This window comes from Melanostigma gelatinosum, assembly GCF_949748355.1.
Source record: "Melanostigma gelatinosum genome assembly, chromosome: 2".
Classification (NCBI taxonomy): Eukaryota; Metazoa; Chordata; class Actinopteri; order Perciformes; family Zoarcidae; genus Melanostigma; species Melanostigma gelatinosum.
This window is the reverse complement of record NC_136635.1, coordinates 20,203,522-20,219,511: the sequence shown is the minus strand read 5'-3', so window position 1 is coordinate 20,219,511 and position 15,990 is coordinate 20,203,522. Positions and strand designations below refer to the sequence as shown.

General features: G+C 43.1%; 2 protein-coding genes across 3 annotated transcripts in view; one reads left to right on the top strand and one right to left on the bottom strand.

Moving 5' to 3' along the window:
• Window positions 1-2,563: 2,563 nt before the first annotated feature.
• Window positions 2,564-9,061, bottom strand: LOC306788028 (glucose-6-phosphate isomerase-like). Its single transcript, XM_079283357.1, has 18 exons — window positions 8,883-9,061; window positions 8,525-8,615; window positions 8,138-8,206; window positions 7,751-7,870; window positions 7,575-7,658; window positions 7,243-7,389; window positions 6,766-6,837; window positions 6,632-6,676; window positions 6,482-6,535; window positions 5,880-5,940; window positions 5,481-5,524; window positions 5,223-5,375; window positions 4,903-5,032; window positions 4,645-4,721; window positions 4,023-4,151; window positions 3,655-3,730; window positions 3,262-3,328; window positions 2,564-2,922 (listed from the first exon to the last, which is right to left on the bottom strand). The coding sequence occupies exons 1-18, from the start codon at window positions 8,999-9,001 to the stop codon at window positions 2,799-2,801; spliced, it is 1,662 nt and encodes a 553-aa protein (XP_079139483.1). The 5' UTR covers window positions 9,002-9,061; the 3' UTR covers window positions 2,564-2,798.
• Window positions 9,062-10,744: 1,683 nt separating this feature from the next.
• garre1 (granule associated Rac and RHOG effector 1) overlaps window positions 10,745-15,990 on the top strand; it is a 28,117-nt gene continuing 22,871 nt past the window's right edge. For both annotated transcript variants that reach the window (XM_079290104.1, XM_079290103.1), the window contains exon 1: window positions 10,745-10,774. The gene's annotated coding sequence lies outside the window, so the exon portion shown is untranslated. The remainder of the gene's footprint in view (window positions 10,775-15,990) is intronic.

The window sequence follows — 15,990 nt, the reverse complement described above, 5'->3', positions numbered from 1 at the left end:
CACTTCCATGAAACAACCCCAAAACACTGTCAAGGTTAAAATAATTGTTATTTGCTGGCGACAAAAACAGCCGTGCTCGCTTGGCACAAAATGTGTCATTTCAACCAAAAACAGCCTTGGTCTAAAAAATGCGAGATATCGACTGTCACTGTGACCATCATTGTGATGCTGAATAAGAGCCAGATGTTGTTGTGTATATAAGTATTTTTGAGGATTCAGGAGAGGCAGTGAAGACAAGCAATCTTAACACGGGTGCACAGTATTCCAGTAAGCCGATACAGATAACCAGATAACTGACCGAGAGGCGTCCCATGAGGATAAAACACGTCCAGCTGTCTGGTAGTTTGGCAGAGATGAAACATGAAAGAAACCTCTGACTGCTCTTTGAGGTCAGAGACATCTCAATGAAATTATTCAGATATAGAGCATGTAAATGTTTCCATGTGATATTTTTATTATGTTGCATAAGAATATTTTAAAAGTTGTTTGGCAGAGGGGGTGAGAGATGCACTGCTTAATTTTTCTCTTCACCAGATGGTGACATAGACGTGCAATAACATGGGAACTAATAGATTATATATTTGTTGTATTTTTAATTGTAAGGGGGTTTGGCATGTTATGTTTTCCATGTGGACCCCAACAACAATGCATTTGAAGATGGATGCAGCTAATGGGGATCTGAAAAAAACCTTATTGGGGGCATGGAGCCAGAGCAACAAGGGGTCAGCTGTGGACCCTGCAGCCACATGGGACTGCTGCTGTCTTCTTATGCTGCAGCATGATGAGCTCTGCCCACGTACTTCAGTTAATCTTTATATAACTCCAGGAGTCGTGGGAAAAATGAAGCTGGGCTTGACTCGATGGATATTTAGTTTTTAGTTTTTTTGCAGTTTCTATGTCACCGCTGTCAATGGCCTCAGGCTACAGACAGGGAACATCCACCATGCACTGGGTTAGATATCAGGACATGTGGTGTGATTGTGTTCTTTGTTGGGTGAGGGGGGGGGGGGGGGGCATAATGGTTGGCCTGAAGGAGTATGTGTCCCCTGAAGGTTCCTGGGTGGGGCAGATGGTCATGCACATTAAAGGCATTCCAGTGAAGTTCATGCGGGCATAAAATCTGGCTGCGGACCTGCAGGCTGCTCTTCTCCACTGAGGCCGAGCTTCCGAGCTTGTTTACATGCAGTGCTGCTGACCCTCTGACTGCTTCCAGCGCTGCGGCTCGTGATGAATACAAATGATACAATTGCCTCTCGGCCGATGTTCAGAAGAATCCCAAACTCTGCTCCAGCCATCCGTCTGGCAACGCCATGAACTTGGGACAGCACAGTGGAAAGTGGCAGGGGGTGACGTCGCCACGGCAACCACCGCACTGGGGCACGTTGGGACCCTGCCTGGGGGGGGGCAGCTCTTTAACAGGCCGGAGAGAGAGAAAAAAATGACTGACAGGGCCAACCAATAAAGCATGAAGTGGAATGTTAGGGTATGCGGCGCCATTGTTGAGCAAACATCTCAGGAACGCACACACAACCTTTTTCACGCTTTCCTGCTGCTGTTTGATTCTCTGCTCTCTGCTCTCTGAGCTTGGCCTGAGCACTGATTTCCTCATGTTGACTTGCTTGTTTCAACCTACTGCACCTGCCTTAATTAAAGTGGAAGAGCAGTGGGTTGAAGTTAATATCAGGAGCTATATGTGTATCCATGCCTCAGATGACAGTCCTCTGTGGATGAGTTTCACTGGGGAATGTGACAATATTTGCAAAACAACTTCTCTGGAATAATCAAAAAGAAGAAGTTTGTTTTGTGTCAACTAATAATTTGCAACAGCCTAAAAATGACTCGGAGGAGGGCTCTCTATCCTCAGTCAAACTCACTCACTTTCTTCTGTATCCTGTTTCAGAGCCAGAGATGGAAAAAAAAGAGATTTGAAGTAAAGTATTGTTGCCTGGCAACAGCATTGAAAACCCAGCAGTGTCTGAAGGTGTAGGATGTTTATACTTTCTGTTTGTCCTCCTACAGCACTGTGAGTATGAGGAGAACACAACATAGTGAAGTATACTTTGTGTAGTGCCTTGTGGTTAACAGCATCACACGATGTTTTGTGACTCGTACATTTATTATATGTGGTTTGATGTTTCTTGGGGAAATTCCCCACCGAGCAAATTAAGTTCACCTATTTTGAATGTAGTGCCAGTGAGGACTGTCTTACAGTCCGTATGCTGTTTAGTCCAGCTGTTTGTTTTTCTCTCTAGATGGATGCTGTGGTGTCTGGGGATTTAAGGGAGGAACAGTGCAGATGGATTGACCTTTGACCTTTTGTTCCACTAAATAAATGGTAGATTACTGGGTGGTTGATTTGCTCTCAGTAATATAATCTGGCACTCTGATGCCATCTAGTGACGTGCTGCATACACAGACTCATGGGGTTGAGGGAACGCTTGATTTTTCTTTTTTTATTGCAGCACATTATAACTGTGTTCTGCACACAGGAACACGACAAACAGCTGCTGTGTTTCTGGACGTGTGATATCTACATTAGAAAAGGTGTCACTGACACTGAAACTAACGTTGTGTAAAGATATTTATTCCAGAAACTACATTTCTTGTGACAGTGGAGAGACAGTGAGAGCACACTTCACAATACAATCCCCTCACAGTGGTGAACAACCTAACATAGAAGACAGTGAGCATATTCATAATGAGAGTAAAAACATACAGAACGCTTCTGCTCAACTCTGCGTGGGAGTGACCAGCTGCCTCACGAGCTCGTTGGATGGATAATGATGTGGGGTCTCAACTCAGGCAAAGTTGTTCTTGAGGAAGTTGATGAGTCCGTTGGTGGAGGAGTCGTGGGAGTGGACCTCTGCGGTGTCCTGGAGCTCGGCCTCGATCTTCTTGCAGAGCTGTTTGCCCAGTTCGACTCTAATAATGCGGCGGGGAAAGAGGACACAAACAGAAGAGAGAGACGATGGGTTCAGGGATCAATCACAAACAGACAGCCCGTTAACACTGTGAGGTCTTGAATCCCTCTGTTATCATATATCCCAATTTCTTGAATACCAACAATCTGAAGGCATACACAGTCAAAATCATGAACTTCTAACGAACTTCTTTAAAATGATCATATCGCACATTTTCTGGCAGTGTCTCATATCTATTCTGTATTCGTTTGTTTGAACTCTTCATTGAAGCAAGAGTGAAATATTCAAACCCAAGACTCCATGTTTCTATGTGTGCAGTATGTTGTAAAAAGTGTCTCACCCCCACTGGTCAAAGCTGTTGATCTCCCACATGACACCCTGAATGAAGATCTTGTGCTCATACATTGCTGTAAAACAAGACAGAATAATCATAACCACATCAACAAAAAAATGACTACAGATTAGTGGCTGCATTTTTAATTCAAAGGTATTACAGAGGAGACACAACGGAGTTGTACATGACATCATATAATAAACTACAGTCAAATAAATAGTCAGCCTAACAGTGGCTGTCAACATACATTTTGTAATTATTATCAGTGTGTGTGCATTATATTAGATATGAGCCTTGAGCTAAAAGAGATCCAAAAAAACGACCTGTGATTTCACTCAAGGCTTCCTTACAGTGTCATCATTGGCTGTGTAGGTCACCAGAAACATTGTTTGCTCTCACCTATAAGTGCTCCAAGTGTGTACGGGCTCAGTTTCGTGAAGATGATTGAGCTGGTTGGCCTGTTTCCTTGGAATACCTGCATTAAACATGGAGAAACATTTCATAATACAGACCACAACATGCATGCCATAACTACAAATGCTCTCAATTAAGCTTTTGATAGCCATGTTCACTCATGGTCACTGGGGGGCACTGCCTCTTATGCTTCCTCACTCTATTCTAGAAGCACTTTATCACGTCAAGCGTATTCCTTTTGTGTGAGTAACATGAGATGACTGCCTCTTGTCAAATGTTGGCTTAAGTTTCTTGCCATTGTTGTGAGAGCTCATTCTCTGTTGTCAGTCAGTTTTTTTCTTGATTTGACTCACTTTGTGTGGCAGGATTTTCTCCAGAGCCTCTCCACTCAGGCCGCTGGCCTCCAGCTCGTTCTTGGCCTCCTCTGTGGTCTTACCCTTCATCAGAGCTTCTGTCTGGGCCAGGAAGTTAGCCAGCAGGATCTACAGCCACACATAACACACATAACACACCTTCAGTTACAGTAAAGTACACTCAGTGTATGTTTTACAGCGAGTGATATACAGTCAGTACTGCAAGCCAGTATATGTTGACATCGTGCCTCTCATAGCTGTATCAAATTGATTGCTAGAATCCAGGTAATTAACACAACTGCACACCACTGCAGAGGTAGCTCTTTCACAATGTTGACCTCAAAATATCAAAGACATAAGTGCGATTATCTAAGGAATGTGAAAAACGACCTCTTAAATTCATACTGTGAATAAACAAAGCTGTAAAATGAATCGCTTGCAGCATCTTAGCATCAACAAATGCATGATTACACACACTTCCCTCCAACAAGGAAACAAAAATCCTCATTTCACTTTGTCAAAGCAGGTAAGGAAGTTCAACACATCAGCATACATACGCTTGACCAAACTACTGGTCTCTACCCTTTCAACGGATGAACAATTCTTCTCACACAAGTGATACCTTGTGGTGCAGGTTGTCTCTGATGGGATGTTGAGACTGAGCTGGGATCAGGAAGTCACAAGGCACCATGCGTGTTCCTGAGTTGGACACAGTTGGCCTGCATTAGTGACACAGCACGGCATGAGGCTAACCAACTAGCAATACTACCAGTAAAGGGATAAGGACGACAGAATACTTGGCCGGTGAAATCTCGATCCTTTGAGTGACTGAATCCTCTCAATGTTGCTGTGGTTGAATGGCAATCTTTGGGGATGTTACCTTGATGGATGAGCTGGTAGAAGGCATGCTGTCCATTGGTTCCTGGTTCTCCCCACACTATTGGCCCAGTATGGTAGTTTACACGCGCGCCATGTTTAGTGATGTACTTTCCATTTGACTCCATGTCACCCTACAGATAACAGATATTCATCAAAACTGCCACATGCATTAAATTCTCTCTGATGGGTGCAGACTAGTGACACAGACATAGTGTTGTTCTGTCAGACTGTGGTATATCAGCATGCAAAATCTCATTTTAGATAACTTATTCAACAACATGAAACAGTACTTGAGCGTCCTGCGGCATTGTGGGGGCAGACCTGTTGGAAGTAGGCAGTGAAGCGGTGCATGTACTGGTCGTAGGGCAGCATGGCGTGGGTCTCTGCGTGGAAGAAGTTGATGTACCAGATGCCCAGCAGAGCCAGCAGGACGGGAGCGTTCTTCTCCAGAGGAGCGGTGCGGAAGTGGTTGTCCTGCAGGAGAGGAAGGGAGGCAAATGTACATCCATGTGTTCTTTATCTTTCTACTCCAGGAAGGCCCATATGAATAGTTTTTCTCGGTGGAGGAGAAGTACCTACCATCCAATGAGCTCCTGAGAGAAGCTTTTCATAGTTGTCGTAGCCTGAGGAGGAGAGGAGATGTGCCACAATTGTTTACTGACTGAATAAACTATTGATTAAACTGTTGTACTGATTGTTTTATTCTCATTCTTGTATTTTCAGTGCGTCTCTCCATCAACATTAGCATGCAACGTCCTGTTATATACTAAAGCCACTGTGTGAAGATTTAGCCACGCCAGCAATGTTGTTCTTGGAATGGAAATGTTGGTCAGTAAGACAGTCCACCACCAAAGGGATGGACAAGATATGTTCTGCCGACATTTTTGTCTCCCTCATAATACAAGTGTGAGGCGGCAAAGTCAGAACTTTTTTTTAATGTAAAAAATACAAAAAAAAACGTGTCTTCACTGTTCATACCAATGTGCAGGGCAATGGCCATTCCAATTGCTGACCACAAGGAGAAACGACCGCCAACCCACTGAAAGAAAAAAGAAAATACTGAATTTCTTATAAAAAACTCCTTTGCAAAATGAAAGACAAACAAGCTTTGCACACAACAGAAGGTGCTGGTAACTGCAAGAGGAACATCAATGTAACCTGTTGTGGTTCGATGTTAATAAGCAATAACATGAGCGGCACAGTTCACTGTGCACTTCATCTTGTTGCCTTTGATCACTTGCAAAGGTCCTGTCCCGTTGGTCAACTTTTCTTTCTCTCTCCTCGGGACAGACCATACTGTATACTCAGTAAAGTGCAAAACACTGGCAGACATTTTTTCTGTGTTATGAAGGGCGTATTGTAGCTGACAACTAAATTCAGCTCCCTGCCCTTTGACGCAACCCAGCCTTTACCGTGACCTCTGCAAGAGAGAAGGTCACTACCAATAATAAGTCTGAAGAGAGACGCTTCTGATTACCCAGCAGCTGCTGAACAGAGCGTCTGTCCCACCTACTTCACAGGTCAAAAGCCTATTTATAGCTACGGCCCCCGTCCCAGTCTGTGGATAACAGAGCACTCACATCCCAGAACTCAAACATGTTCTCTGTGTCGATGCCGAAGTCCTTCACTTTGGGCTGAGGGGGAGACACAGGAAAAAGCAGGGCCGTTAGGACCAGATGTCTGGACAGAGAGAGAAGGCTGCATCTGTACATTTATGTTTTGTGACTCACTCCGTTTGTGGAAAGGGCCACAAAGTGCTTTGCAACGGCAGTTTTCTGTCAAAACACAGAGAGGATGTGATTGAGGGATATCAGTTGGCCAACTAACGAAATGCTGCTGCAGTCTGAGGCCGCTGCATACTCACATCTTGGGCTTGTTCAAGGAACCACGCTTTCGCTGACTCAGCGTTGGTTATGGTCTCTTGGGTGGTGAATGTCTATAAATGTAGAATTAGATCGACAAAATGCAAAGATAACCATGGATTAATATATGATGCAACTAAACTAATGGTATAGATCTTCTTGAGGAACTCTACAGTTTTTGTACAAAATCACACCAGAAAATGAAGGTTTCTTATTGTCTGCAATTTTCCAGCAGAGGCCTACAAATAGGGCTAGGGCCCTATGTTAAGATATTTATAACCAAATATGAAGTAAAACATTTTCCCTGAATGGATGTTTTTTGAAGTAACTTCTAGCTGTGCCTGTGCCTGGAAAACGTAAAACTGGTCAGTCCACATAAGATTATTGTACAAAATGATTGTGTAAACATGAATATGAATTAGAAGGCATTTTTCTTCTGATTTAAGATGCAAAAAAAAAAATCTGTGTAAACCGGATACCTTGGATGCGATGATGAAGAGAGTTGTCTCAGCATTCAGCTGTGCCAGGGTTTTGGTGATGTGCGTTCCATCAATATTTGACACAAACCACACACGCGGTCCACCCTTCGAGTAAGGTTTCAGGGCCTCGGTCACCATCAGGGGGCCCTGCAAGCCAAACCAATTCAAGTACATATTCAGATCAGGTAAGACTGCGGCTGTACTGGGAAGCTCACAGGAGGTGAGGCATGTGACTGGAAAAGGATTGAGCAGTAAAAGCTTTTTAATCATGAGATGGCTCATTGATATTTTGCAACAATACGCATCAAAATCTCTCCAGAAATTTCACTCACGAGGTCAGATCCTCCGATGCCGACATTGACGACATCGGTGATGGCCTTCCCGCTGAAGCCCTTCCACTCACCGCTGCGAACTCTCTGCAACGGAAAACTCACACTGTGAAATCTGTAAGCTCCAGTGCAACAAAGCTTTGTGACGTTGCATCTCTCCATTGGTGCATTTCACTCACGTGACAGAAGCCCTTCATCTTCTCAAGAACTTTGTTGACGTCTGGCATCACGTCCTTGCCGTCGACCATGATGGGAGTGTTGGAGCGGTTCCTCAGAGCCACATGGAGCACAGCGCGGCCCTTCATATCCACAGCACCAGGGCAAAAGACACACACAGACACACACATAGCACTCAGTACTGTTGGCTGCTTGTACTGTTGGTGCTCAAGTAGTTAAAGAATATTCAATGTTCATCTTTAAACAAGCAAAAAACATCGTTCAGGAGTTATTGTGTCACATGGTGTAAATGCTGCGGCAGTGGCTGTTTCACTTCCTCGGGATAAATGTCAAGAGGTGAACACTGCTTTGAGCCAAGTCACAGCTAGACGAATGACAGCCATGAGCACCTCAGTGAAGTTGATCTTCTCCCCAGCGAACATCTTCTCTCTGGCAGCTTCAATGCCTCTCGACTTGGCCTGAAATAGACAATAAATGTTAGTTCTTCACAGAAGCAGCCAGATGTCCAAAATGTAATGAAATGGTGGCCTTTATTGTGGGTATGATTCAAATTGATGACCAGTCCCTCCAGTCAATACATTCAACATGTGCATATAAAAAGACATATTTAGAGGAAGCCTATATCAGATGAATGGACCCCCACACGCAGCTTGCTGCAAAGACTGATGGGATTTGACTCCTCACAGCTGCCGTATCAGCTCTTGAGACGAAGCTATTAAGCCATTCTACTTTGGCATTTAAAAATCAGCAGATGATTGAGATAGAGATAAATTTACCAGATCAACCAACATCTTCATGACGTCATCAGTGACGAGATTCTTGGAGTAATCCAGAAGAATGTCTCCATCCTCAGTTTTCATTTGTAGGCTGTCCAAACACGAAGAGACATCAGCCACCGAAAACAACAAAGATTGTGACATTTCCTGACTGAACACAAATATAAAATCCAGACAAAAGGTGTGATTCCGTGGTCGAGTGGTGGTGCATCAGAGCATTATTATGTGAACGTGACAGCCAACAGACACACTAATAATATAGCTCATTGACATACAAACATAAATATCTACATCCGGTTCAGTGATGCTGTGCATACTGCATTTTTACACAATAAAATACTCTGGGTAGGATGCATACTTGAGCTTGTTGAATCTCTCCTTGTCAGTCGCAAACATATGCCTGATGTTGAGGTTCAGGGCGTGGGCCGTGTACCAGTCCTGCAGCTTTTGGAAGTTGGGGTCCTGTGTGAGTCCCATGATGTCCAGAGAGGCTTCCTGTGCTCCGCTGTGTTCAACAAACCTGGCTGAGTGAGACCGAGCAGGTCACAGGGAAAGCTTTTTGAAGCGCGTCCAGGCCCGATCCACTCATGCCCCTCCTACAAGAGACACACGATATGCAGGGCTTGTGCATGTCACACCTCCGCACTGGCCTGCACGTTTACAGGGCATGTTGATAGGGGAGCGTTATCGGTGCAGCAACTCAGTGGCACGTAGTTCATCAGACGGCACTGACAGTACTACTGTTCATTCTACTAATGCACTCATTGTAAATCCCACACAGTAGCTGTATATATTAAAAGTAGTAATTGCACAGAACATTATCACTGCATTACAGATGACAGTGTCTCAAAGTTGCTAACGAATGTATGATATATACAGAAACATGAATTTGAATAAAAGTCAACCCTAAAGGCCCCAATGATTAAGGCACAATAGTTAACAAACAGTAATAAATCATCACTTATTTTTTTTAAACATACATGGGCACATTTAAAGTAATTCATTTATATATTTACGTATTTATGATTTAAGGAACAGAAGATTGAAACCCTCCCTCGTTTTCTATCTTCAAATTGAAGCTATTCATTCATTTATTTAAATATGAATGAGCCCTTTTTTAATGTCTTTGCCATAATAAACTATTTAGTGACTGTCATAGTGGTCGAACACACAAAAGGGAAGAAGACACATATGCATTAGATATCTACGTTAGCCTAAATAAGCTTTTAAACCATACAAATGAAACCCAGACAAAAATAATTCTTAAATGCAGCAGCAATTTGTGGACCTCAATGCCCCCAAACGACCGTTTTATAAAAGCACGGAGTGCAGGGTGTAATGCTCTTCATCAAACGTTAGAGGGTGAGAAAGGCTTAGTATCTCACGACAACCAATCATTATTTTTTAGGCACAGTCAGAGTGGTTAATCAAAACACGAAAAGACAATGGTTTCAGTAATTTCCTCAAATTGTAAAGAAATCCCTTGAATGGCATTGTCCCAAAATATATATTTAAATCAATGTTGCTAATGGAGGCGACTAATGTATTTCAGAAGGATTTACAATGAGAGCAAAAGTAGAATTATAATTCCACATCACCCGCATGACGAGCAAAATCCAGCAGATAGTGTCTGATGCATATTGCATCGTGGACTACATCACTGAAATATGAAAAGTGGAAGACTTTTAATGACTCGTAATAATATTTGGTGACCCATTTTCTATTTCAGAGTCTGTCATTTTTGGAGAGTAGCTTTTGTTCCTTTGGGGATAAAAAGTGTGAATAATTCTGAAAATAATTTTATATTGTTTGGATTTGTGTGTGTTGCTGCAGCTATAACCGTTTTAATTTAAAAATAAAGTGGAAGAAAATATCAAACGAAAAACGATGAAAAGAAAATCATAAGGGGTCGATTAGGTACACGGATCGTTTGGATGATCAATTCATTTACAATTAGCTAGAGGGACAGACACCCAGCAATCGTGCCATTTATTATATAATAATATGGAAAATAATATTTAAAATGAAATGACACAACTTAAAATACAAATACAAGTTAAGTAAAACCAGGTTTATAAACCCAACAAATGTAGGCTGGGGATTTCACAAAAAATACGTTTTGTTTACGAGACATGTTTGTCGGTTTTATTGTGAAGGTTTCACCGGAAGTGTTAGTTTTTTTTGACGTGGTCTTAACGGTGTTCACACAGACAGGGGATTCGCTGTCAAGAGGGTGGATGCCTAGAGATGGTGAGCGATGTGGTCATTAACTTAACGTGTATTAACATTGTTCTCGTGTTTTGTTGAAGCTTTTTGGGTTTCTTTTGGTGACCTGTATCGGAGTACCGTTGGGCCTCTTACGTTTGTCAACCGTCCACCAGCGCTTACAATCGTGTCGCAGAGAGCTAGCAGCGTAGCTAACGTTAGCTTGCTTAGCTATGTAGCTTAGTCTGCTTAGAACCGAGGAAACCGATGCGTCCTTTATCGGACTTACCTCACTCTGACATACATATTTTCATTTTTTTCCTTCATAATTTAAATCTTAGGCCCCCATAAACAGTCCGACAGATGGTTTGAGCGAGGGCTGCAAATGCATGTTACGTTTTTCTTTGCATCTATACACATATTTTGGTATACAAACCTAATTTGATGTCTGCTGATGAAGCGCATCCGCCTAGGCTAGCGACGGAGGAGCGATTGGCGGTATTATTTTCTGTTTTCATTGCCACTGGTTTGTATCCGTGGGCGATGCTCCAGATTTGATTCACGTTTTGCACAAGAGTGAGTCAATATACAATCGTATGGTATAATAGTATTTAGCGTCAGCAGCGACCTGGTTTAACTGCACGTCCGATAACGGACTTGGGCGTTCTTGGTCGTAACCGCATACCGCACAAAAAGGAATGTAGGTTACCGTGAGACAAGCGGGTGAATAGGGCGTGATTCGCAGCTCGTGTGTAACGTATGTCCGTGGCGGACGTTAGGCTGACTATATTCAAGGTGCACTAGCTTTAGCTAACACACGACTGTGTGGCGAGTGTCAAATTCGGGGGGTGCAGCGGAACCAGGCTGACGATACTGGGGATCTACCTTCTTTGTGCGGTGTGACGTGTTCGTGTCACTCGCTTCTCTAAGGTTTGGTGTGTCGATGCACCGATGCCGCGGAAGCCTGTCCGGCGACCAGGTATTTAGGGCGTTAAAAGGCCGTATTTACAGCTGCGACATAGTGTTCCCATGACTTCGGCCGTGTTGTCTCACAGAGTTTCGATGAAACCGGCAATCTGCGCTTGTGGGGATTCTGTTACACCTTCCTGCTAAATAGTGATCTGGGTTTAAAATATTCCCCGAGCAAGTACCAAACTAACAACTAGTTAGTCTTCTACCTCGTTGCGGTGTTAAGTAACGGTAGCCGTACTCTTACCTACACAACCACAGTGGCGTTGGTAACGTGGCTTTATTTAGTCTCTATAGTACAGAGGAGATATCTGGGATTGCATTAATATGTAACGTCGCCCTACTTCTCTCGAGGACTGAAGGACTCTCTAGTCTATAAAGGGGTCTGTGTTTTGACATCCAGTGGTGAGCTTTCCCTGATTTGGTCGTTGGGCGTGTAGAAAATTAAAGTAGAAAGAACCATTTAGTTGCTCATAGGATTTGTTAATGCAGAACAAATGGATCGCTCCTGATCTCAGTCAGTATTTACAGAGAGTGTCTGTGCATTGGATGTCTGAAGGAAAGATGATCCAGGTTTGCAGGGTCTGTGAGTAGGAGCCAGTCTGTTTGCTATTGGAATCTGAAAGCCCGCTTCCATTGTCATTACTTCAACCATATTTTAACAGTTTATATTGGGTAATTGCATTTTGCAAATTGCCTTGTTGACCGTAATACTTGTTATTTTCTAATATGGTTGAAGTGACGCATGTGTTTTTCCACCCTATAAAGCAAATTGTTAACGCTTAAATTATGACCGTTTCAACTTTAAATCGTATATGTTTGTTTTCAGATATATACGATTGTATGAATGTCGATTATGTTGAATGGGGGCCCGATATCCCTTTCACTGACATGAACATCTCAATAAAGTTTAATTTCAGACTTAGATGGAGGCATTCATGTAATTTCCTTCCTTTTTGTTGAGTTTTGCAGGCTTGCACAGCTTTCATAGAAACAGCCCCGACTCAACGTATTGACATCGAACACAGCTGTGTCACTGTAGAAAAACCAAGTGCTTTGCTCTGCAACATTCCTGTGTCTGTGTTTAAACTCTTTTCAATAGCTCAACCATGTACGTCAACAGTCATCAAAGTTGGTGGACAAGTTCTAAAGCTCCGGTTATTTGTCAACATGCGATTGTGTGATATGTAAAGTAGAGACACTTTTCCGTCTTCTAATCCGGATGCATGTGTGAGGAAGTCAACATACAGTCACAAGATTACTGTTTGCGCTGGCCTCGGGTGGAGCACAGTCCTGTGCTTCACTGACACTGTCTCCACAGACCGGAATGCTATTTCCTTCAACAAAGGAGCTTTTCTAATGTCTTGCTGCTCAGTTTTAGATTTATACAGACCAGCGTTGCAGAGAAGTCTCTGCTGGGGCAAAGGGGGGAGATAACCCAGGCAGGCCGTGGTATTATTAGAAGCTGGAAATTTACTTTCTTCTCTTAAATTGAACCAGACAGTATAATTACAAATTATTATTTTAGGTGTGTGTATGTGGGCACTGGCTGTTTCATCTCTGAATTTTGAGATTTTGACGAAGCTGCCTCCCTCAAGATGGTATCGGAGGAACAACAGGTGTAAAGAGAAGGAAGCTCAATGTTACCTCCGGTGGATAGCTTCCACTAAACGCCACCATACAGACATATTCGTAGTTATTTATGGCATGGTTATTCTTACATAAGCATATGCCAGGAATATCTTAACATCTTGGTTCACTTCAGTGACCCACAAACTTCCATGGCACAGCTCAAACATACAGCTTAGTAGTAACTGAATCAAATCTGTTCAATCAAGTGAGCTGTTGATCGTAAACAGTAATGTCTCATTGGCTTGGAGAACAAGTCCTAAACGCGTGATACTTCAATGTGATGCTTTCAAGGGGCAGTTTGTAAAGCACTTTGTCATTAAAGATTTGTTTAAACATGTAGGATCTTGGAACATACTTTCTGTTAACAATTAACTGCACTGAAATCCTTGGTAAAGAAAATTGGGTGAAGAGACATATCACAGCAACCCTGTACAAATATTGTTTTGTTGTGGAAAATGGATGTCAAATTAGACATTATGTCAGAGGTAATCTTTACTGGAAAATCCATACCTCAACAAGAATAATAACACTCGGTGATCGTGACGCCACGTTGTCCACTTCTGGCCTAAGAGTTAAAGTTCCGTCCTCGTGTTTCATCATCTCCACCTCCACCAAGTTGAGCCGGCCCGTGCAGCACACAGAGATGCGTGCTTGTTTGAGTTTGTATTGTGTGACAGGATTTTCATTTGGACGCACAAAGCTAACAAAGCTATTTGCACTAGTGTGTGGCAGCGGGGCGGAGGTCTGTTTCCTCTGACACACGGGATCTATTCTGGTCCACTGCTCGGTTAGCGCAGCTTATTTTGAACCAAATCGGATATTTTCTTGGCAGAATTGAAGATGTTAGTCCTCAAGCAAAGGGAAGCAGCTCGTGGATTTACAGATGAGGTGGACACATCTTACACTTGTCCCCCTGGGAAACCAGTTTGGGCTTAGTTTGTGGTCAACTATTTGCCCCCTCAGTCAAACGTTCCCAGTGAGATGCATGAGGTGATGATCAAATAAAACAAGAATCAAGGCTCTCGTGTAACCTGATTCATATCTTTATTAATCCCTGCTGGATATATTTTGCTTGTGGTTTTCCACGATGAGTGTTTGAGGTCAGGGTCAGCTACCCAACGGTGAAGAGTGGAACCGATAGAGATTTAATATGTTGCTCAAGGGCACCTCGGCAGTGGCTTGAACCAAGGTCCACTGTTTAAAGGTATGATTCCTTTCTCCACCACCTTACTGCATCCTGTTGTTATCGTACCTGTCGACCTCATCTATCAATACTCTGTGTGGTCAGGGAGACCTTTCTTTCTCTTCTGTGACTTACAATTACTTCAAGATTTTGCACTTTTTATTTGGCTCGATTTCCCGGCGTTGAAATACAGAAACAGTTTGTTTGTGTGACCAAGCCTGAGTTTCAGACTTCTATGGCACCTACATATCCTGGCTCATTGTGCCTAAATTGGACGAATGAATTCTCACTCTTGTCCTGGCTAAAAATACAGCACCCTGGTGGCTGGCATGCTGCACAACCTGCAAGCTCAATATGTCGCCTGCTCAATATAGGCTGAGGAAAGCATTTTCATCCCCACAGGTTGCCACCAGCCTCTCATGAATGGAACTGACATCAGAGCCTTTCAGCGCAGCTCTCACTTGTTGAAGCCCACCGTTGGGCACACTGAACACACTCTGTTGTGCGCCGCTATTCTGGAAAGGAGGTCTGAGCTCATTCTTTTTGCCATCCGTCAAACAGTGAAAGTCATCAGTTCTTTGTGTAAAAGCTCTGATTAGGTCAAACCAGATGGGACTTCTTATTTATTGCCATGAAGGAGTTCATTATCGTCTTTATTCCCCTGGTGACACTTAAATTAAATAGATTTTTTTATGTTTTTTAGTCTTTGTGTTATTTAATTAAGACAAAGGCACATGTTGAGATGTATGCTTGTATATGCGACACAGACCTGTGGGGCCCTCAAGTATGTTCTTTGTTAATTTGGCGAGTCTGCTATTTTTATTGGAGCCGTAAGCTACTTACAATGTCTGTAATGACGGTACAGGTGAGCCTTATACTATCTAACTGCATCAGCCTCCTGACTGATATGAGCATCAGGTTTAGTCCTAAATTACTCAACAGTGGTTTGCCTCAGGAAAGGTTACACTACTGCTTTAGAAAGTGTAGAATCTGCCAAAAAAAAATGCAAGCTAGCAGAACTGGCTGCGATTTCACAGAAAAGTGTATATGCGAAGTATCAAAGTAAATGTATTTTTAGTTCCAAACCCTCAGATCAAAATTGGGACCAAAGGGGGATTGGTCGTGCAACACCAAACATTACCCTCAAACCACAGAAACCTGCAGCTGCCTCCAAAATAGTTCCAGGATAGTTCCAGGAGAAACACCATACTGATGGCAGAAGATCTATTCCTGCTGTTAATATCAAGCCGTAGCAGAGGGCTTTTATTTTTCTCTTCCTCTAACAAAGTAGTGCAGCTGCATGTGCAAGAGTGTGTGTGTGTGTGTGTTTTTCTGTGTGCTGGTATGAGGAGACCAGGGCCTGCCACAATACTCTCCTTGTGTTTCTGCGGGCCTGGCTCAGCTCCTGTCACACAGTTGCTCACGGCACTTGTCCCGTCACTTGGACTGACCTCCTCGACCCGTCTGCTGATCCTCA